A 24,820-nucleotide genomic window follows, 5' to 3' on the forward strand; every position below is an offset into this window, starting at 1 on the left:
CAAATTAAAACATCTCACTCTTCTTTGAAAATTTTCCTTAATAATAAAATTTGTCCAGAGCTAAGATTATCCATGACCCGACTCCCGTTTCTGTAGATTCTTAAATCTGCAAAGTGAAAGCTAAATTCAAAGATGTAAGCAATGAAATGAAGCATTATAATGTACACCAGAAATTGACACAACATTGTAAACTGACTATACTTCAATAAAGATATATACATAAAAAAATAAATTTAAGAGGAGAAAGGCAGAAAAAAGAAAACTCTTTCATGTTCCTATTCACCCCGTTCTAAAGGAGAGTGAAAAGCAATTGTGTAATAAGCAGGAGGCTGGGGAAAAAGACCCATAAGTGAAACTAATAACATGGAAACCTTGTTAAGGGCCACGTCTGTTAGATGACTTCAGAAAACATAGTAATGGCTACAGCCATGTGTTTTAGATTAAATGACCTGTGATAGCCTGCAGAAGTTCCAGATCAAATTAGGTTGGTTTGTTTATCCTGTACTGCAAATTGAATTGTGGAAATTAACAAGGATAATAGAATTGTAGAGGCAAAAGAGACCTTACAGGTCATGCAGGCAAAGCTCTGCCTGATGCAGAAATTCCTTGCACAACACTACTGACAGCTGCCCATCTGGCCTGAGTCTGAACATGTGGAAGGACCTGGAACTTGGCACATCTTGAGGTAGTCCACTTCAACTGCTAATGGTTTTTAACTGTAAAAATGTCCGTTTGGGGAGTGAGCTGAAATCTGCTTACCTATAAGGTTCATGCAAGTGGGCCATTTCTCATTTCTGGGGCCTCACAGAAGTTAGCCCCACTATCCACAAGAGAGCCCACCAAGTATTTGAAGGTGGTGTAGGACATCTGTTGTTTTTATCTGCCTGGGCATTTGCTTTCTTTCTTTGTAGGAACAGCACAAAAGTTTTCCTTGAAAAAACACCTTTCCTTCAATCATGTCTTCTCCAAGGCTGAGCGGTGGGGATTTGACCAAAGCCAAGTCATTTAGCGTCGAGTCCAGGATTTTTGTTGGGAATGTTGGAAGACTGGATTCTTCTTTTTCACTAGAGTTGCTGAGGATATAGGATGGAAGTGTGCTGCCTGAGCAAGGGGGAATCATGGCTGAGAAGAAAGCCAACACAGAGAGGGGTAGAACCAAGAGAGGGAGAAAGAAAAAGTTCTGATGACATAGTTTGAGCTCCTGAACAAAAACATCTGCTTTTTCCTTAAACCATTTTGAACTGGTTATCACTTACTTGAATATGAAAGTATACTAATATTCACAATGCTCAGGTTTCTTCAAGCTCTAGATTAAATAACTTTTGTTCTTCCAAATATTCTTTGTGTGACATGTATCTATGCCATTTGGCATTCTCCTGAATACATGTGCTTCAAAATGCTGGGCTTTGTTGTTTTTCTGGGAATCAGAAGTCACAGAGTTTAACCTGGAGGCAAAAATATTGCACAACCACCTTCTGAGCTGCTGACTAAAGCACCTGGCTCTTTCACTTCATCCCTAGGTCACCAATCAGGTTCCAGCTTCACAGGGTGTTGTTCAGGCAAATCCTCAAGATGCCTAAGGAAATGGATACCTACGTATATTTAAAAACTGTAGTTTTTAGTATTTAAGATGTGTTTTGGGAAAGAAACTGGGAAATGTAAAGCTATCAGAGGGGATAGTTGAATTAACCAATAAAATACATGCTTAAGTGGTCACGGTGAACTTGGTAATTACAGACATTTTTCATTCCTTCAAAAATATCTGAAGTAATATTTTCTACCAGTTGATGTGACTCAAAATAGAATTGGAACTTTTATTTCCCGAACTGTTTATCTGTTCCCCATCTTCCCCTCCCTCCCATGTCCAGGAAAACAAGTATTTTTTGAACTGGCCGATTTGTGTTTCTGCTTGCAGTTGACCTCCAGAATTCAGCAGAGGTGTCTTAAAGATTGAAGCCTAAAACCAAAGCCAGCGGCTTATTGTTCTGATAGTCAACAAGGGCCATTAGTCTGCTATTTTAAGTTACTTCATCTTTGAATGCTGTTTAGCTGAGAACTGGAGTTGGCAGATGAAGACTCATGCTTATCTAGGTAAAATGAACACAAGAATTTTGGCATGTAAAACTATATGGATTAAAGGGTTCAAAAGTAAGAAGTAAAATTTCTGCATGAATAAAAGTAGCAGTTTTAAATTTTTTTTATTCTGCAACCTTGGAGGATTTCTTTGATGGTCTTATGTATGTCATCACCTCTAAAGTGTGCAACATATATTCATGCATACACACAATCCATCTTTCTATCTCTATCTCCTCTTGTCGACTAGAAAACCAGATGAATGGAGTGCAGAGGGAAGGAGGCCAGCTTACTGTTTGGAATTTCAAAGATGGGTATATCTGAAGATGCTCTATTTATCAAACATATGCTCCTTTAAATTTTGAAGTAGCAACAAGGTTCATGGACAATGTCAATGAAAATTCGAGCAAAGGGTCAAGTATTGCTGAAGAAAACCACCCAAATGTGAGGAAAAGCCTCACAAGACAGTTTAGTTTCTAGTTGTGGTTGCTCCTTCAGTGCCCAATGATCCTGCCTTCCATATTACAAACTCAGGCCACCAAGCATGCGATATTCATCCCAATATCTAGTGACCCATCTGCACAAGTGTCCAGCTCCATTTTATTTCCTTCAGTCTCAAATCAATTTGTTTTGCTTCTTCTGGACGTTGTGTTATTAGTCATCCTCTCAACCTCCTATTTCAATTTTATTTTTTAAGGTTAACAATCCTTTATTTATTTATATGGGGGGGAGAGGTGATTAGGTTTGTCTGTTTGTTTATTTATTTGTTTTAATGGAGGAGGTACTAGGGATTGAAGCCAGGACCTTGTGCACACTAAATATGTACTCTACCACTGAGCTATACCCTCCCCACTTTAACCTACTTTTTAAAAATCAACTGTACTTCAATTAAAAAACAACCAACCAACCAACCCATCCATTTAAAATATGGGCAGAAGAACTGAACAGACATTTTTCCAAAAGCGGAAACACAGATGGCCAACAGGAACATGAAAAGTTGTTCAACATCACTAATAGCATGGAAATGCAAATCAAAATCACAATGAGACATGATCTCACACCTGTCAGAATGGCCATCATCAAAAAGAACACAAATAACAAATGCTGGCAAGGATGTAGAGAAAAGGGAACCTTTGTACACTGTTTGTGGGAATATAAATTGGTGCAGTCATTATGGAAAACAATATGGAGTCAATCTCCTATTTTAAAATGTTTCCTCTTTACTCTCTCCTTCTCAGTAGCCATAAGTATGCTCAAGATGACAAATAAATGAATGAATGAATCAATTAATTAAAAGAAACTCTTGGGACTATTTTTTAGCTACTAGTTATTAAAATTTTCCAAATTATAGCCAAACTGCTATAAAGAATATTCTATATTACTATCTCTGCTTCCCTATCTTCTTTCATTTTTAATCCACCACAATCTGGCTTTCCTCTGTATTATGCCACTGACACTATTCTGGCAAATACCACCAATTTCTAACTTTCAGTCCTTATTTACTTGGCCTCTAACTGCATTTTTTGACACAGCTGATCAGTTTCTTTTAGAAACTCTAATATCCCTAGGCCTTTCTGACAGTATTCCTCCTGATTTTGCTTCTCTATTTCTGATCACTTCTTCTCAGTCTCTTTTCTGGCTTTCTCTTCCTCTGCTTAACCCTCATGTTGATTTGTATGAAAGTCTTGCCCTTTCTTGAACCTATCTCCATGACTCAATCTACCATAATACATGCAAATAGTTCCCAAAACATTCTCCTGTAACTCCATCTTTGTTAATAGATACTTCCATTGGATGTTGCAGAAATTCAGCATATTCCCAAACTCAACTCATTTTCTTTTCCATAACCTCTTTTCTTTCCCCAAATTACTTAGTGATATTATCATCTACCAGTCACATAAATCAGAAACATGGCAGGAACTTTAATTTCCTATTTTCATATCTAATAAGTGCCCAGGTTTTGTCAATTCCATATCCTGATGTCTCTCTGATAATCATCACTTCCTCTCAGTTCATATTACTGTGGCTGCATTGGTTCATTTCTCACCAAATATACCACAATACCCTCCTGACTCCAATCTTCCTCCCATCCAACCCATCCTCAATCATTTCCAGGGTAATCTTTCTGAATCTTATAGCTGATCAAATCACTCACATCTTCTTAAAATCTTTCTGTGAGTTTTTCATTACCTACAGAACTAACTCCTTGGCAAGTCATAGAAGACCCTATGTCTTGATGTTCTTTCTCATTCCAAACTTCTCTCCTCAAGTCACTCTCCAGGTCCCTCACACTCCCATACTTCTTATGCTACTAACAAGCCCCCTACTTCCATTCCTCCTCTTGGAAAGCTCTTTCCACTCTCTGTTGTCTTCCTGGCTGGCACCTACTCATTCTCTCTCTTTTTTTTTTTCCTTCAATTTTAAGATTTACCTCCAGCATTAACTCCTTAAAAATGAAACCAAACACAAAATAATTTCTAAACCCTCCTGTGGAAACTGCTGTACTTTGAGAGACAGCATGAACATCACTTGAGGACTTGTTAGAAATGTGGGATCTCGGCCCCCTCCCAAGGTCTACTGAACTAGAATCTAGTTTTAACAAGATTCTCAGGCAATCTGATGCACGTTAAAGTTTGAGAAACCGCTGCAGAAAGAAGCTGCTATTCTCATCTCCCTTATCGTGTACCCATTATATGCCAGGCACAATGTGTTTTCTCACTTTAATTCTTACACTACCCTCTAGAAATAGGTATTACCACCCACAACTTGAAGACAGGAAATAAAAGGTGCTCAGAGCACAATCACACAGCTACTGAGTCTCAGACTTGGTATTTTTAACCGAGTGCTGTCTGGGTGTGTAGCCTATGCTCTTTGTTCATCCTGAGATACTCCTAATTATAATGAAATTTAAGTGGTTTTCATGCATGTCTACTTCTACTAGAGGGAGTTAAAGATGCATAATAAATGTTAGTTGAATATTTGAATATCATCAAAGGTATGGAAGATGTGATGCCTTTGTGAGGCTGTTGGTAGGGAAGGCATAGGAGGCTCTGCACAAGAATTACTTCTAACTTTTCTTAGGGGCCATTTTTCTGATACTTGTTCTTGAAAAAGTCAAACAAAGCAAAGGTCAATATTTGTACTTTTTTCATGCAAGTGATGTTTCCAGCTTGTAACTATCAAGATGAATGAGCAATCTGTGTCCATATGAACAGGTATCCTGATCAACCTTGAGCCAACAATTTGCTTTGGTTTAAAGCAATGGTATAAATACCCACCAACTGTGAGCTTAAGAGGGGACTGTGATTAGGCCTCCCATTCCAGTCCCTTCTTTCAAGGAAAAATGGTTAAAGGAGACCACAAGGGAAACAAGAGAAAATGACAAAAGACTGAGGAGCGCCTTAGAACAGGCTTCCTGGGAAGAAGGTCATGAACAACAGTCAAGGTCAAGTATCTCTGCCTGATTATGCCTTTCACCTCAGGGTCAGGAAGTAATAATCTGGAACACATAATTTTTGGCTATGCATTATTTCTCCTAAAGTTCAGTGAAATTCTTTTTGAAAAGTTTCTACTTTGTCTCAGTGGACACTAAAGAAAACACTCACAGGTCATCTATTGGTCTTGCCTTGTCAAGGTAACTGATGTTTAACTGGTAAAATTACTATAACAAAGTAGAAAAGCAAGTGACTGAGGCTGGGGGTATGGGAGGAAGCAGAAGGAGAGAGAATTTTGGGGGAGAGCCTGAGAATAATAGCATAAAATCTAAGTTCCTTTTTGTGACTTCTATCAGTTTACAACATCTGAGAGTAAAGAAAGCAATTTAACCTCTGAACTGACTCTGCACATCAAACTTCTTAATCCATTCCATTGCCCCAAATTATTTTCTCAGACACATGTAATACACCTTGTTATGGACCAAATATTTGTGTCCCTGACAAATTCATATGTTGAAGTCCTAATCCCCAATTCAATGGTATTAAAAGGTAGGGGCTTTGGGAGATAGGTTTAGATGAGGTTATGTGGGTGGGGTCCCATGATGGGATTAGTGCCTTTGTAAGAACAGAAAGAGACCAGAGCTTCTTCTCAGCCATGTGAGGACAGAGCAAGAAAGCAGTCATGTGAAGCCAGGAAGAAGGCTTCCACCAAGAACCAAATCTGCCAGCAATTTGATCTTGGAGTTCCCAGTCTCTAGGCCTGTGAGAAATAAGTTTCTGTTATTTAAGTCACCCACTCTATGGTATTTTGTTACAGCAGCCCAAGCTGACTAAGACAAACCTGTTCAGTGGTTTTAAATATTTTGTGTATTAACAAGAAGACAATTTGCTATGCAGCTTATAGACATTAGTGTGGATATTCTCCTCTTCACTGTGTTTTGAAATTTGAACTTGACAAGAGTTTTCAGTGGTATGCAGATTCCCAAGCAAGTCTGCCAAAAACAAGGTTTTCATCTTCCCCTTCCTCAAGCTTTCTTTTTGATTATAAAGTTCAGCATTGAGACTTTCACAGAAGGCAGCTGACCAATGGAGAAATCCAACAATGTGAAACACCTTGACCATCCAACCTTGACCCTTTCTAGCAGAAATCTTCAATTAGGTTCAGCAAAAGCAGTATCTTTATTTGTCCTTGAACATATACTGCATTGTTTCCCCCTGGGCTTTGGTTTAAGTTCTCCTTCCTATCCTGAATGTTGTTTCTGTCCTTCCCCTCTAGCCATCCAATTTACTCTCATGCTTTAGAGGAAATGCCACCTCTTCCATCATGCCTTACTCACTGGTTCCAGCCCACATGAACGTCTTTTTCTGAGCTTCTGTTCCATTAGTGGCCCGATGTCTTAGCACTTAATCTCCTATAACCCACGCTAATAAAAATGGATGTGATGCTCCTGGCTAAATTTATCAAGTCAGACTTGGCTGGACTTATGTCTGGCAAGAGGGAAAAAATGCCTTGTGATAACAATTCGTCTTATAGAGTACAGTTTTATGTTATTTACCTCGCAGCAGACTGTGATTCTAGAGGACAGGGAGGGGCTGGTTCATCCTTCTCTGTAGTAGCCTCCTTGGTATCTAGCACAGGGCTATTCATCTTGAGGCAGTTGTTGAACTCATTTGGAATCTAAGAAAACTAAATATCTGAACAGTGCAACTGAATGAACATACAGAAGATAAGTGCAGACACTATTACTCATGAAGAAGTCAAGACTTCCTTCTGGAATAGGAAGCTTCTTGTATGAACCACCATGGTGCCTACACAACCTGGATGTGGCAGTGGCAGCCATGCCTCAGCTGGCTGAATAGATGCAGGAAGATCAAATAGAGCAGACACAGGGACAGAGTAGACACATGATTGCTAGGTGCTTGCCAGCTGGAGATTTACCTCCATAATAACTAGGGCTTAGAGAAATCCTGAACAGAGATGGTAAGTACTTTTGTCTTAGAGTGCTAACTCGAATCCACTTATGCTGACTGCCTGGAGCACTCTGTTTAAAGGATTTGAAAGTAGTCTCTGGGATCAGTGGAATAGAATACCACAATTAACCAGCATTGTGGCACTGGTCTATTTGGTGACCCTGACCTTGATGGTATGAAGTAAAAAAAAGTTCAAAACAGTCCTCTGCCCATAAAAATTTACAATTTGATTGCAGAAATAATATATTCATAATATAATTTGTTAAATAATATTACACTGCTACATTGTAGAACAGAAATGATTTTAAAATAGTATTTAAAACTTTATAATTTAAGGCATAATAATTAAATTGATATGAGGGGAAACGTAGATGAATGTGGACTGAAAAGATCAGGAAAAAATCTGCATAAGAGAAGAGCCTAAACTGAGCTGTTTCAGAAAAATGAGACTCAGACCAAGATGGGGGAAGGGATAGAAGTAGTACTCCCAAAGGAGTGATAGTTGCATTTGACAAAAATAAGAAAAACAGTAATGCCTTAGCTGAGGAATTGTGCAAGGGAGCGATAGGAAAAGATGTCATTAGGAAGGGGTTACAATTTGATAAGAGACAGGGTAAGGGGACTTCACTTCTTTCAATAATTGGAAATCAACCCCATTGTTTCAGTGCTCCAGCTTTACTCAAGTGGGAGAGAAGGGCAGGAGCAGAGTCCTTTGTCCTTTGTCCTTTGTCCTTGCCTGAGGCTCTGTGCTGTCTGTAGTGGATCCATCCATGAAGAAGGGCCCAGACACTTGGAGAGAATGTGTGATTGCTCTTGTGCATCTGGGTGAGACCAGGGAGAGTGCTTCTCTGGGAGGAACTCGGGCAGAAAAGCTTTGAGAAGTGGGTAGGAGATGGAGCAAGCAAGAGAGCACTCTTTCTGCAGTCTGAAAGGAGCATGAAGCCCCTTCAGCAAAGGACGTCAGTAACTGGACACTGAAAGGTTTTTTATCCTAAAAACTCAGAACTTGTCTTTTCACAGTTTGGACACGATGGAGATGCTGATAGGAACATGTGATCTATGTTTTCATATGGCAATTTTGAGATGCAGAGGATGTAAAAGCTCCATGGATTATAGAGTTTGTTGTAGAAGAGTCCTCATGTACAGGCTGTGGTTCAAACACAATAAAATGTGTACTGCATTTTGTCTCCCCGTGTTTTATCAACAGGCAGACAGTTTACTTAGGTAGTTAAAAGTATGGACTCTGGAGCCAGAATGGCTGGGTTTGAATCCTGTCTCTACAGCTGTAAGATACCTGCCTAGTGCTCCTGTTCTATCTGTAAAATGCAGTACTTAAATCACAGGGTGCTATAAAGCTTAAAATGGAAAATGTTCAGAATAGAGCTTCACACACAGTAAGTGCTAGAGTGTTAGCTACTATTTGTGGTTAGAGAAGGTGAAGGAAAAAAAGAAAAGGCATGATTATATGCTTGCATGTTGCATCTTTGAAACTGTTCCTGGACTGGAAACCATATCATTAAATGTTCTAAAAATAATCTGCAAGTCTGAAAATTCTCTAATTGTACACATTGTGCTATTTAATTTATTTCCAAAATATGTGAAGAGTTCAGAGATGGAAAAGAAAAGCTCTTTTAACATCATTAACTGGTAAAGTCAAAGCTTCAGAATAGACAGAAAACAAATGGATGAAATGCTACATTTTTCAAAATCTGGAAACATGGATATTTGTCCTAAATTTTCACTTTCTAATGAACTCTAATAGCAATAGATGTGCTCTTAGCAAAAACTACAGAGAGGAGCTAACTTTTATTTTAAATTAATGTTTAATGACTGCTTATGCTTCAGGAAAGTAGATACATTATAGTTCACTGCCCAGTTCAATTACCTAATATGAGGTAAGTCCTGAATGGAAGACAGTCATTTGTCAGCAATAAGGGATCTTAAAACTGTATTATCAATCTATCAGAAGAAAAGAATCAATTTCTTTATGCCTTACATGAGAAAAAATTCTAGCTGAGTAAAAGTTCTCTTGCCAAAAATAATTAAAGACAAATTGGAAAGGCTACCATTTAAGGATAAATCATTAACAGGCTTTCAAAATTAACATATTTTCCAATTGATTCTGTGCCTCCAAACAGATGGTTTTATGTTATGTAATATTTTAATATAATATTTAATTAAATTACCCTTAGCAGGTGATATTTTGAAATAATTAGTATTTTCTATTCTAGCAACTCAATTATGTGCAACTTGTTTTGCCAACGTGATTTCCTAGTTTTGTTGAAGAGAAAAAGGAAAAGGACCCCCAAATAATTTAAGGAGCAAGCACAAGGCATGATGCCAATTTGTCACTTATGCAAAATAGGCTGCAAAATGGTGTACCTTTGGGTCATGTGCTTGGCTTGGCAAACTCCAGGACACTGACCAATAGAGCCAGCTGTCTAAACATTTATAACCATCCTCAGGCTTTGCCAAGTTTTGACCAGACTAATGGAATCTTGCTGACACAGCTTGTGTGTCGGGTATAATACGTAGGAATCTTGGGCCCCTTTTTCTTTTGTGTAGACACTCTTTCAAAGGTAGCCACAGCCACACAGCAGGGCTGAGACAGCTTGGAGTCTTGCTTTGTTCCCAGCAGAGGAACTTTCTTTTAGTAAAGTTCCAGAGTTAGTGCCTAGCTCCTCCAGCAGCTGGGAAGCTGGTTGCGTTTTTTCTTTTGTTTGCTTTTTCTTTTCTTCTAGTCTGGTCCCTATCCTCTACCTTGAACACCTTCTTTAAGGGAATTAATGATCCTTTGAGGTGGTTCACAAAATTAACCTCTTGTGAGATTCTCCAAAATATGCAAAAAAAGTACACCATCTTTTTTGGGGGGGGGGGTCTAATTTTCACCTTCCGAATTTAAAATCGCTGAACTATAAATCATTTGGGGAGAGAGGTAAGTAACATTTAAAAAATACCTTTGGAAGTACAGGGTATTTTTTAAGAAGGCAGAGGGGAGAGAATATCAGAAGCAAGAGGGAACCACGAAGACAAATTAAAATAAAAGGTCATTAAATATACTACAATTAAACAGCAGCAGCAACAGCATGTCTGAACTCCCAAGTGTGGTTTTACGTGCACCATGGGTCAGATGATGTCATCCAATCACAAAAGCTACACAAAATAAAAACCTGATGTAATCTATTTAACCAATCAGGAAGTAAAGCTTTCCCATATTTCACTGGACACTGATGGTGCACTATATTTAAGAGATCTTGTAGGACTGTTGACTTCAAATAACAACCAAGGATTCAAGAAAACAAAAAACAAAAGAGAGCAAACACTATTGCTTTGCTGACCAGTTCTGTTTAGTTAAAATGGTCAGATCTGTGCACATGTGGCTTGAGGCATATAATATACCTTGCTTGGGAATGGTCATTATAAGAAAGCTCTCCATGACCCTACCAAAGAAACTAGGGTTTTGTGTAAGACACAGACAGTTTGGCTGTAAAGAGCTTGGTGCACAGCCTTTGGTGACCCAGAGTTGAGGGTAGACCCTGAGGATGAGTATGAAGATTAGCAATCTAAGTCACTATGCCAGTGTGGTAAATGGGATGATTCAGGTTACTCTACCAAGACCAACCCAAGACAGTGGTCCGGGGAAGTGGCTGGGTTTACTTTCAGAACCCCTTCCTCCATGCTCCCTCCTGTCTCATCTGGCTGTCAACTTAACCCTGTATACAATTAGGCTGTGATTAAGTTGTCAATGGCTTAGAAGGTCCCAGTACAGTTTATTTCATCATAAAGAAGAACATCTGACATTGGGAAAAATCTTCCCCCTTTTTGTGAAGGAGAAAACCATCCAATCAGCAACCAAGAAAAGGTCTGTTGTGCACCTGCTAGGTGCCCAGCCTTGTGGGAGGCAAGCTGAGGGTTACAAAGAAGTGCAAGGTATGGCTTTGCCCTCCTGGGACTTCCAACTTAGATGTGGCCAAAAATGTGCTGGTAAAACTATAACCCATAGAGCAGAGCCATGTGAGAAAAATGTAAACTACACTGTACAGGCCATAAGTGCCAAAGGAGTGGTGACTAAACGATGGGTTCCCACAGCTGCATAATGGGATGAGATCAAAATAAGGATCAACTGATTATCATCACAGCAGAAAAAAAAAAGCAAAACCATAATTCAAACAGTGTTCCACGGACACCAGAGAGAAAATACAGAGAACTACAGGAGTGTAATAATTGCCTATTTTGTCATTATTAAACTTTCAGTAGGATTCTTTTATTTCTTTTAAAATAGGATTTTTAAAAACTACCTTGACAGAATAAACTTATGTAAGAATTTGAACACGGAAGAAAAGAAGTAAGAGTCTTTGGGGTTAAAATGTCAATATGAAACGTATTAAATAAAGAAGATTCTTTTATGAAAGGCTTCTAAAGTTGTCTTACATTTCTTAAATCAATCTGTAGCACATAATCAGTACAACCGTATCATTTAAACAGAAAAATCGTAACTTAGAAACTCACCCTTGTGCAGCTGTATCCTATTATAGGCTGTAACTTAACACATGAGTTTCAGAAGTTGTTAAAGTTGTGTTCAGGCTAACAAATCTTAACTGTTAAAAAAAAAAGCCTATGGTGAGACGAGACAGCAGACCATGAAGAGGTACCAGATTTGATCACAGGATACGTGTCAATCATATTTTATTTTGATTTTTTAAATCTTATTTATATAGTAAGAAATAAGCGTATTAAGAAAGTTATTGCCATTAAGTGATCAAGAAGCCATTTCTTTTTTGAAAAATTTTCCTGTGGTGCTGAGACTTTTAGTATTTACACTCTGCCAAAGATATCTTTACTGAAAAAAGAAGAGAAGAGTGCATATGCTACTGATAGTTGAGCTGAAGTCTGCATTTTCTCTTAGTATAAATTCAAATAAAAGTAGTTGTATCCTGTAATTAATTAGCATTTGAGTAGGTTTCAGTATAACAGACATCCACAGTTTAGATGCTAAAATTATCAGTTCAAATTATTGTAATTAAGATGTAATCATTAATCCAAAATGAGCTAGCAAGCAGTGGAGTTTCTTTCTTTCTTTCTTTTTTTTAAACCATATTCTTTCCAGCACACTTTATGTGGTAGAATGCAATGCAATATGTATAGGTATTTTACTGCACAAGTGCCTTCAACTCTTATGTCCTACTCCATTCCTTTATGTGAAATGCAAAAACCATAACTGTATCATCGAATTTATAGATTTCAGATAAGTACACTAAAAAGCATGGAATGAAGAAAATACCTGACTCTTGAGAATTTTTGCTCTCTCGAGTTCCGTACAGCCAGATTCATGATTACTAAGATGTTTCCAATATCTCTATAGTCTGGTCCAGTTTTTCCACATTTTTGTGTGCTTTTTGAAGTATTCACCTATCTGATATAAATAAAACCTTTCATGTAGAAAAATGTCTCCCTAAATGGAAGATTTAATGCACCTCAAACATGTGAGAAACTTGCTTCTGTGCAATGTTTAGTAAAGGTTCCATGTTATTTTTTCATTATAAAATTTGGGGAAACATATTAGTGAAATCTAACATATCACTTTATAAGTCAATGCTAGAAATCAGTATATTCTCATGGCTTCAGTGATGACTAAGATAATTTTTAACAATCTGTTTGAGAACAGTTGCCTTGATTTTGGCCTTCATTTAGTGAAACTGATTTCTCCCTATAGACATGTTGACTTCCACAAATCCTACATCTTGTCTGAATGGGCAAAAGGATTCTTTCTGGGAAAAACTGCAATTCTCCCCAACTTAGTAACTTAGTATCAGGAAGTGTACCTCAATACAATCTCTTCTCCAATGCAACATAAAGCCATAAACTTCCAGAACTAATCTAAGATCTAACTCCAATGGCTCCTTGCTGCCTGCACTGGAGCGTGACTCCATCTGCCTTCCCAGCTTTGTCTCCACCTCCTCTTATGCACTTTTCTTGTATTGCCTGATCTGCCTTTGGACAAGCTGTTCTCTTTCCTCAAAAGTGCCCTACCCCTCTCACTCTCCTGTTACACTCCTGTGTCCACGTGCCTATCTAATGGGTTCCCTCCATACACCCAGAAGTGTCCATTTCAGTACCACCTGTTTTCCTAACAGATACTGCCATGACAACACAAAAGGCATGGTAATGTAACATCTCTGAGAGGCAATGTCTTGCAGTGGCTAAAGGTGAGAAGTTGGAAGACAGAATTTGAATCCTGGCTCTATCACTTTACTAGGTATGTGACCTTGGGCAAGTCATCAGTTCCCTCACCTATAAATCACAACAATACCTAAATTATCAGCTTGCTGTGAAGAATAAACATTGTTAGCATAGTGCCTGTCATCACATGATGAGGACCTGACATCCTAGCATTACTATTGATGCATGAAGGAAGAGCCCAGAGATGGAAGATAAGCATATTATGCTCTTGTAATTTGAAGAGTTGATACTCAGAGTAAGATCTGAAAGTGTAGCCATCTTGAAATCACATGATGGTGATTTCCTTTGAGAAAACATGTAAGAAACTGTTAAACAGTGGCAAACAGATAGTAAGCTCGTACGTACACTCTCAAATGAGCTGACAAAGCTACTTTCAGGATAGCTCATCTTTGGTTGTGACACATGACACATCAAAAAAATTTGGATGTTGCACAAAGCCAAGAATGGAAGGCGACATGGAGATATGCCTTAATTTCTCTGCAAAGAGATTCTGTCTGGTGGTGGAGACTCCCAGAGATACTTGTTACAAAATGGAGACATTTAGGTAGTGGAGAACAGTCCAGTGTCAGCATAGATGAGCAAACTTCAAATTGAGAGCCCACCTTATTTAAAATTTCTTTCCATCATTTCTCATTTGAAATGCAAATTAGGGAAAAGGAGAAAAATGTAATGAAATTCATTTCCTTTTAGGAAAGAAAATAAAAAACAAATCACAACTTTTGCCAGATGAATACCTTGTCTAAAACAAATAAGAGAATTTATGCATTGCAAAATGCCACTTGGAGGGCCTCCTTGGCTGAGAGAAGCATCCAAATTCTATTTCCTTAAATGAATGTAACTATCCCCATTTGCATCAGTCTCAGATCAAAAAACTCTCTGGATACTTTTCCTGACCAACTTGAAGAGAAAATTCAATTTACTATTGCTTGCTTTCAAACAAGTCAAAAGCCAAGTGAGGGCAACAAATTAATCAAATGATCATTTACATTTCTTGTATTATGTGTTTCTGAAGAACAGAGAGAGAAAAATCTGCCTTTACATTTACAGAAGAGAAATTTAGAAAAACACTTTTAGAATGTTTTTATTTTTTAATGGTCCTTTATTCAACAGTGTAGGGTTTTAAAAATTGATGGATTGGCTTTTCATCTTGTAGGAAAGCAAGATAGCAATTTTTCTTAAGGAACTGGCAGTGATGTGCTCAAGTGCTTAGCTCCTTCCTTCTGGCAAAAAGAGACTGGCCTGGGGTGGGGAAGAGGAGCCACGAGTGACTAGGAGAGGAAGCTGCTTAGAACCTGCCATTCAAGGCGGATGGCAGCCTTTTACAGGTTGTATAAAGCAGGAGTTTAGTGGCAGCAACTTACGGGTGTGCCAAAGAAAATGAGTCCGGGTGCTAAACCCTGGCACATGTATGATAGGTTGCCAAGGCATGGCATGGGCCCCAGGCAGACTTATGATGTCTGCTCCAGAACGTGAGTGAACATGTTCCCATTTATTCCGTGAGGATGGTGAGTGTTTAGATGTTTTGATATAAAAACCCCTGGCACAGAAATTTGCCATTTGGCTTAATTTTATTTAGTCATTTTTCAGATTAGAAACACCTGAAGGGAGAGGCTCAGCAGTTAAAATTCACACCTATTAAGCCATGCAAACAGCTGCAGGGTGGCAGCCCATTCTAGGGTAAGCAGGCAATGCTATCTGATCAAATTAGGTTCCATGTTAATGAATGAAATATATAAAATAGGATGCTTCTTTGCTTTTCCATATCAAAGAGTTCCCACAAAGGCCTGGAAGAGAACATAGTGTATGCTTTATTTTAACCTTTTTCTATTTTATTCTCTCTGCTAAACTGTAAACAATTGGTGGTATTTAGTTCAGCTCAAAAAGTGGGCCATATAATTTCAGATTAAACTTCTTAAATTCACAATGAACTCAGTGAAAAATTTCCCTTCTGTTTCTTTTTACTGTTTCCACTATCCAAACCCTCAGCACAAGACGCCTAGTCCTATACAATTTATCCAAAGCCTTAGGCAGGTCAAGAGCCCTTTTACTCTACAGTAGTGAATTCAGTGCTATTGTAGGAGAGAGACATTCTTTCCTTCCCTTTTCACTTAAGAAAACATGCCAAACCTGAATAGACTCCAGGCTAGACTGGGGGAGGGAGTAATTTTTATTAGTGCTAACATAGCTATTGACACTTGCTTAAAGGCAATATTTTTTTAAAAAAGCAGAAAGGAAGAAAGCAAGGAAGAGAGGAAAAAGGAGAGAAAGAAGAAAGAAAAGAGTGGACTTTCACTTTTTGTGTTAGAGGGCAGACTGATTACAATTTAATTTCTAAGAAGAAAATCTTATAGAACAAAATTGCCTACCATTTCTTTTTCTTCAACACACATATGAGAAATATAAACTAAAGGGACATCTGGAAACTAACATTATTCAGCAATCAGAAAGCAAAAATCCAACCCATTGATGTTTTGATGGAGACAAACATAACGTGATTCACAAAGAAGAAAGCTGTAACTTACTGAAGTTAAAAAAAAAAAAATAGAGTTCCATATGCATTTTACCTTTTGGGCAGTTCCATAGCAAAGTTCTATTTCAGAAGCCCTTTGTAATATGAAACTCACTGTAGATAAGATACAAGGCAAAGATAGTCTGTTTTGCAGCAGCAGGAAATCAAATTGGTTCCAGAAACAAAGTTATATGACAAATGGTTTAATAGTATTGCTAGAATTGGAAAGCTTGATTGAATTATTTTCATAATCATTAAAAAAGATTTTGAAATAACTTTTCTATAGTCATTTAGATTTTGGGGGGCTGGGTATTGTTGCAGAGATGGAAAGACATTTAATTTTATTGGCCTTTTAATTAGTGTTATAATTTGTTATCAAAATTTAAGAGCTCAGTGGTGATTTATTGTTAACTTTTGTTTGCAACAAAAATTTTCAAACACAATGCTTAATTTAAACTAATATACGGTATGGAGGATTAAACAGGTTTACAAATATAGATATATTTTATCATATTCAAGTTATTTTTAGTTTTAATCCTAGTACCAATCAGCATTTATTTATTTTAAAACATAGGCAAGCCGTAGATTTTAGGAGAGACTTCTAAACGGTTAGCAAGAGGTATCACTGACAAAATAACCCAGCGACTGATACCCGTAGGTGAAATGAAATCATTCTCCTGACTAAAGTCAGGAACAAGTTAAGTATCACTTAGACCACAGCAAACGACTACAGAGATTAAGGAGAAAACGTACTTAAATAGGATATGACTAGACGTTTAGGACTATATTCAAAAAGTCAAAAAACTTTCCCCTTCAGTACTTACAGTCTTTGAAGACTAGAGCCGGGTCTCTGTGAGGCAAGACTTGGGCAATGATGTGTCTCAGGGATTCCAAGGTTCTGTCCATCTTGGGTCTGCCTGTGCAAGCCTGCTGCACAGTGTCCTCATGCCTGAATTCTTGCAGTCCTGGTCTGAATTTGTGCAGCTCATTGATGCACAGGATTACCAAAGAATCTCTTTTAACATCTGCCAATCAGACATTTCCCAGAATCTAAAGACCCCTCAGGGGGCCCTCCTCCCAGGCTCACTTATCTTTGTTGTATGCTGAGCTAATTAGCTCTAAAGGCTGGCTGACAGGCGGGTTCCCATTGCTTCCTTCTGTTAAACACACCCACCTACAGGCTGGCTGGGGAAGCTCACTAATCATGGGAACAGTTTTCCTCTCCAACCAGATTTTGCCTGAATGGTGTGCAGTTTTCTGACTTTGGTATTTCTTTTGGTTCCCCATCTTTAAATATGCTGTTACCAGGTATATAGAATCAAGACGGTCATTTCTCAATAGTTTCCTTAGTAGCAAAGGAGTTTTCAGCTCAGGACTTCCAGCTCAAAATCTTTATAATCTAAATTCTTTTTTGGTAAAAAAGTGCTGTAAATATGGTGAATGTAGCCAGGCACCAGATTATGCCTACTATTTAAATTTAGGAGCAACTTTTTCGAAGCCAAGTTTTTAATTTTTTTCACTCCACTCAAATTATAGTCACTTTTTGACTCTTAAACTGCCTTTTGACTTCCCTGAGAACATTTCTCTCTTTATCCTTCAAGGCAAATCATTCCCAAGATTGACTTTAATGAATTCTGATATTATTCACTTCCTTTCATGATAACTTTTCATATTAAAAATTTCAGAAGCAAAAAATATTTTTCAAAAGGATATAGGTAGCTATAAAGAGATCTGAGAAAAAAATTTTTTCTACGTTTGAAGAAAAATTCTTTTACTATGTCCTATACCACTCACAATAATGTTGAAGTCTTTTCATAAGAGATATGTGTCACAGAATTACATTGCCATAATAAGAATTTATACCAGATACAAGAATTGATTTTAATGGCTGTAACCCATGTTCATTGTTGAAGACTTGTTGGTTACTTCTTCACTTTTATTTAAAATATTTCTTCAGGGTGGGCACAAGAGACCGCTTTTCAATGTTCTTTCCAATTTTCAGATTCAATAATTATGTTGCACTATATGATTAACTGAAACCAGTCCTTCAAAGTCTATGTAAAAATAAAATGTTTTCCATGTGATCAGTTTCTTCAGCTAGTTGGTATAGCAGTGGGCTTAATAAAAGCAACAGAAGGAATGGGGCTGTAATAATATTTCCTATTATAATGACTATCACTAAGCAAATTCCCACAGGGAGTACATATATACCACACACAACAGAGACATGGGGTTGCCCCACAGTGAAAAGATATTTTTATAAAAAAAGAACTTGAAAGAAGTTGCACTACACGTTAAGACACTTGTTTAGGGTCCCAAAGGATATTTTATATGTGCTGTATCAAATGGGAACTCATCAACATCCTTGCCATCCAGTTTATAATTTAAAGAGAAATTAGATAGTCTGTAGACAGAAATTAGTATACACTGATTGGACAAAAAGTATAAATAAATGCAGATATTTTCAGTGTGGTATTGAATTGGAAACTAAGATATTTTAGGTTCCTGTTAGAGAAACAGAAAAACATAACATGGAATTCTCAAAACAGTGAAACTGATAATATAAAAGTAGAAAAATGAGAAAAAATTGATGCTGGGATTTTGATCAATAAATGGACTTTTTATGAGATTAAATTTAATTCCAATAGTACATGAAAGTATTTTGGTTGTATAGTGTGGTGGAAGGAACACTGAATTTGGCATTAGTAAGATCTAGGATTTGATTTTTGTTATCTGTGTAACTTTGAAGAAGCCACTCATCTCTGGACGGAAGAGTCCTCATCCAGAAAATTAGGGATTTGAGCCAGATGCTCTCTTTCAGATCTGACATCTATGATTCTACAGCTGTATGACACGTGAGCACAAATATTATCATGTATTTTCTAGCCTTCTGGAAAGTCATATATTTGTTCCCTAAATGCTGGCCTTGCCTTCAAACAAGTCACTTCTATTCCCATAACCAACTTCATATCCATTCGTCAATAATGAGGGACACACTAACAGGCTGAACTCGAAGACACTCACTGCTAATGCTTACTAAAGGAAAGGTGATAATTTGTTAATAAGACTTATATTCAACCTCCATAAGAGCTTTCTAAAAAAGGCAAACTATGATTATCAGCTTGGAGAACCCTGAAGCAGCTTTGCAAAGATAATTTCATAAAAATATCATGACCTTTAATGTATTATATTTTAATAAATAAAAAAAGAATTCTGGACAGGTGGATATACAACGTTCCAGTTGGAAAGTATAGTTTCTTCCTTCTTATTAGGCCCAATCCTTCAGCAGACGTTTTATGAAGTCTTCGCATATGCATTTCTTCCTTGTCTGCCCTTAAAGACTTCTCATGTTAAAGTGCTGTTGTGAGACAGTCTAGAAAAACAACTCAGTGGTTTTCCACTGCTCTCTGTGTTTGATGTAGAAAACGCCTGATGAGGATGGAAGAGCCTGAGAAACCCCTGTGCAGTGTGTCCATTTTAGTGCAAAATCTTCTCTGAAATAATTTCTTTACTCACTTGCTAATGCCTTGATGCTTAACAGCTCACGTTACATTTCACTGTCAACCTCAACCATCTGTAGGCATAAGCCAAAAGCAAAATCAAAGTACTGAAATTAGGGTAGGTGACTACAGTGGAAACCGAAATGATGTTTTTAGAAATCCTGTTACAGTACTATTCAGAAGTATGAGAAATGGCATCCAACTGACATATCTGGTGTTCAAAACTTAGCACCCAATGGTGAAAGTCAACGGCAGTGTAATAGCACACTTACCAAGCTCCCAGAGATAATACAGATCAGTAATATTTTTGTTGTTAAATAGCTCATTAAAGGTATAAAAATGATATGGAGGCATAGGCCACAAATTGAAATAACATTCACAATGTTAGAAAACACAATAAATGCAGCAAAGCATCATCTTTAGTTAAAAACAGGAAGAATCTCCACCATCCTCCTTGCTGCCCCACTTAATACTCTGCTGGGCCCTGGAGGAGGGAGCTCGGGTAGGTGAAGCAGAAAAGATGGCCTGTAGAAGAGGCTGCAGTGAAGCTGGTAAGGGTTCAGGTCCTGAAAGATTTCAGTACAAGGCATGCAAACTCCAAAGAGTAGGCCTGCAGTTACTGAGCTGGAGTCAGTTTATAACTACTTACCTCTAGGAAGTTGACTGAGGGAGGGAGATGATGCTGATTGAGATTTAGGAAGATTATCTTCCCTGAAATAATTTCTTTACTCACATGCTAATGCCTTGATGCTTACAAATTTACAATTTAAGATAAAATAAATAAAATGAAAAAGAAGTGGAGTTAATATAGTTAAATAAATTAACACAGAGAGCAAATATCTTACAAAAAAAATGGGGGAATGACTGATGGCAGTTCCTTCCAGATGCCAATGGGAGGTGTGTGGAGGGAAGAGGAAAGTCCGAAATGCTGGATTGGCCAAAGAAGGTCAGAGCTGTGCACAAGAATGTTGCTGGGAGTGTGTGGGATGGTGAAGAAGGGCAAGGCCAGGAAGAAACTAACTTTGCAGAGGTAATGACTAATGACTGTTCAGTGTCAGCTTTGTTTAGCCTCAACTAGGAAAAGGCCAGTAGGAGGAATGAATGGCTGGTTAGCATCAACTTTGTTTACTCTCAACTGAGAAGAGACCAATGAAATGTTTGAATAAAGGTACTTATGAGAGAGTCAATTGGAAAGGCAACTTTGGATTACCAGACAAAACACAGGCAACATAAAAGAACTTCATCTCAGACATACGTTCATTGATATTTCACTACTTTCAGGAAATCATCAGTATTAATTTGTTGAACTACATGAATAATTAGAAAATTGATCAGTATCCCATCTGCAGATTAAAGGAATGTACATTCTCTCATTTTTATAGAAAATTAGGAAAAATGCTTTCCTGAAATAATTTCCCTCCCCACCGAGTAAAACCATTAGTGAATTACCCTTTATCTTTGCCAGGAAAGTCAGAGTCAACACTCTTAACCAAAAAGCACAATGAAAGTAAATCCCTCATTTACCTGAACCTTGTTTCATATATATATGAACACATACATATACATACATACATACACACACATTTGGGGATCCTGAATCAATGAGCCCATGTCATCTTGATTGTTTTGTGTAACCAATTATCCAGCCCTCTTTTGGTATTTGGTCTCCAAAGAGAAGTAAAATTGATTCTTCAAGAAACACTTTAGAGGCCAAAGATAGCATTGGGAGAGGCTTTGCTAGTACATGGGTTAACACTTTCAGGGTAAACTGTTATTCAAAGGTGGAAAAATCTGTATGTTCAAGTTTACAAGACTGGAGATAATGATGCTAAGCCCTTGGGCCATTAGATATGTGTTCTGTGAAAACTGAACTGATTACCTTAACTGTGGCTGGCTGATTTCCAGCATAATATATATTTTGAAAAGAATAGTAAATTTTTCAGAGTGGATTTTGCCAGTGGCTTTTTACAACATTTTATCTTTCATAAAAGTGTGTCTGACTATTGGTTCCTCTTCCTTTCTTTGCATTTTCTCACAGGACTACCACCCCTGCTTCCCACTGTCCAGGACAGAAATTTATTTTAAGGGGCATGCTGCGGGGTGAGACACACTCCCAGTTTACATGGGCTAACTGGAGCCTACTCTCTTTCTTCTTTAGATAAAATCATGTTTCTGGGGCTATGAGTTGTATGGAGTGTTTAAATCTTTGCAACAGTGAGCAAATTAAAATGAAAATCTAGACTATGAAAAGAATTAGTATTAGATTAAAACAAACCTAGGGAAAATGTTTATTGGTTGTAAATAAATGACAAACCTGAGATTAGTTGATGGTGATGTTAGGTTCAAGCAAGCCAGTAATTTCATAGCTCCGTATATTTTAGATGAAGTTTCCTGTAAAGACTGCATCATTAGTATACTCTTAATTCAGTTCAGGCCACACTTACAGATATGCTTACATTACGATAAAAGCCTTGTGCCCATCCATTTCACACTGTAAACTATAATTTCCATTTCACTTCCTATGCAGTCACCACCAGAGCACTGCACTTAGCATGCATCCTGCTGACACAGAAGAAACATTATTTCTTTTCAAAATTTGTTTAAAGAAGGAGGAATAGGAAACTGCATAGAAAGGGGGCCTATTTTTCCACAAATTGAAAACTGGAGAAAGACCAAGTTAGAGAATAATATATTCTTCTCATCCTCTTAAGGTACCTCAGTAGCCTTAGCACAAGGAAAAAGAACTACTCCAACAGCACCACCCTACTTCCCTTCCATGTCCCCAAAAATATTCCACTAAGGGCTTCGGTCTACTGAGATGGCTTTTCTTGGGCCTGTGAGATGATGAATAAGCCTATTATGAAAAACAAAAAACCCCAAAACCCCCCAAACTCACAACTTTCTAAAAAGGGAAGAAACTTGTTGTGGAAGATAGGACTCGAAACCTGGACCTGATTGTGAGCACTGTCTCTTCTCGTATCTCCACAGTACCAGGAAGACAAGTCACAGCTTGTAGACCTTAATGACTTGCAGAATTTAGTCCTTTAGGCTGGATACAAAACTTTAAACCACCCGAGTTCACTGGTTTTCCTACCATTCTGGCACCATGAATTCCATCTTTTCCTCTCAATCCCAACCTATTCAATCTATGTGACTTTGGGCAAGTAACTTTACATTTAAAGATGTTTTCTCATCTCTAAAATAAAAATGAGGTAATAAAGACTGTAACTCTAGCATGACAGAATAGGATTCTATCTGAGACTTCTTAACCTGAATACCTAGGCTGACTGGACAACATTTTAGATTTTAGTTTCCCTCCAGTCTATCCACCAACATGGACAAAGTCCCCTTAGTTCTACCCCCTCCTCCCTTTAAAGTCAAATCATCGCACTGCCTAAAATCTAGTCACTTTTTTTCCTAATACATTAAACTTAAAAAAAAATTTCAAAATCATCTTTAATTTGGTCCTTTGCCACACAACATCCTTCCCTAAGTACAGCATAACAAATATGCAACATTGATTTATGTCTTCTGGATTTTCTGCATGATTTCTTCTTGCAAACTCTTTTTCAGTCTACCTATTCAACCAAATCCCCCTTCCCTAAACAACTTACCAAATCACTCTGGCCTTTTACTTACCTACTGCCTGTCCTTGGAATTTCCTGAGTACTAGAGCAATGGTATCAAGCTCTTTAGTATAGTCTACTTTGTATTGTCATGTAACTGCTGTATTTATTCATGTCTCTCCAAAAGACCTTCCGTCAACAAGAGTTTTGTTAAAAATCTGTGTACTTCTTCCCCTGCTATCACCTTACACAACACCAAGCACTTGGAAAACTGATGTGAACATGCGTTTTCCTTCCTAATGTAGGCCAGATCTCTTCTACCAACAGCAGATTACAGTAAGCTCTTTTTTTTTTTTTTTTTTGATTCATTTATTTCAAATGGCCAGTAGAATTAATTTTGCAAAGGTGAAAGGGAATCTGCTGTTTTTATCAACCTCGGAAAACAATCTGTGATTTCTCCTGGCCAATCATAACCACCAACGGAAGTAATTTAAGGATCTCCTGTCTGGTGACTGTGGGGTGACACTGCCATCTAGTGGCCATTTTTCAATGCAGGGGATGTCTCTCTTCTGGCCTACTGGGCGATGCTGATACTCAATAGACTACACTACCATCAGGGACACATACTCAAACACTTTCACCTCTCACTGGATTATACAGTTTTGAGGCAGAAGCCATATCTTATGTATTTTCTTTCTTTCCTACACTCAGTGAGTACAGTTGATCCTTGAACGTGGGATTTAGAGGTGCTGACCCCCACCCAGTTGAAAACCTACCTATAACTTTACAGCCAGCCCTCCCTTATCTGCAGATACAGCCAATCTCAGATCACGCAGTACTGCAGTATGCATTTATTGAAAAAAAACCTGTGTATAAGTGGACCCTTTCAGTTCAAACCCATATTGTTTAAAGGTCAAATACATTTGCTAATGTTGACGCAAAAAATATCTAGACTCCCCCAGCTAAAACAATCGGAAACAACTTTTCCCTCCTCATCTCTTCTACCTCCCTCCACCCCTAACTCTTCTACTTCTGCTCAGGCTGCATAAAAACTGGGAACTGTAAAAACCATGGTGGGACTATCTTAAGTTTCTGTTCCCATGACCACATTACCAACTAAAGTAGCAGAAAACAAAATTAGGGCATTATTGGCTTATCCTTAAAAATAGAGACTAAAAAAACAGATGGCAGTAAATTCTTCCAGTGGCTACATAAAATGCAACCAAGCTGTTAGCAGACTTTCAGAAAGATAAACTTCATTATAATTATCATTCCAATAGCTATACCTTAAAGTGCTAGGCATTGTTCTAAGTGCTTTCTGAGCACTATCTCATGTAATGCTCAAAACAATGCTACAAAGTAGTTATAAATCTAATTTTAACAGAGAGAAGGAGAGATAGAGGGAAAAACTATGATTTGCCTAAGGTTGTTTCCACTAGTAGTGGAAAAGCTGTTACTATGAAACCAAATAAATCTAACTGCTTTTGGTAGAGAACAAAAACAACAAAAACAGTGATATTTAGATTA

At 37.8% G+C, this 24,820-nt stretch overlaps 1 protein-coding gene across 5 annotated transcripts in view; it reads right to left on the minus strand.

Moving 5' to 3' along the window:
- The window catches only part of LIX1 (limb and CNS expressed 1), a 55,776-nt gene extending 30,988 nt beyond the window's left edge, over window positions 1-24,788 (minus strand). The window contains exons 1-2 of one of the 5 annotated variants that reach the window (XM_074360404.1): window positions 12,760-17,034; window positions 11,988-12,076 (exon numbers count right to left, since the gene is read on the minus strand). Coding sequence is in view for 2 of the 5 variants with exons in the window: in XM_010949538.3 (XP_010947840.1) it covers window positions 17,052-17,133 (82 nt within the window). In the remaining 3 variants the exon portion in view is untranslated. The other 4 variants (XM_010949538.3, XM_045512515.2, XM_045512514.2 and 1 more) reach the window with 4 other exon arrangements.
- Window positions 24,789-24,820: the final 32 nt, after the last annotated feature.

Source organism: Camelus bactrianus, chromosome 3, assembly GCF_048773025.1.
Source record: "Camelus bactrianus isolate YW-2024 breed Bactrian camel chromosome 3, ASM4877302v1, whole genome shotgun sequence".
Lineage (NCBI taxonomy): Eukaryota > Metazoa > Chordata > Mammalia > Artiodactyla > Camelidae > Camelus > Camelus bactrianus.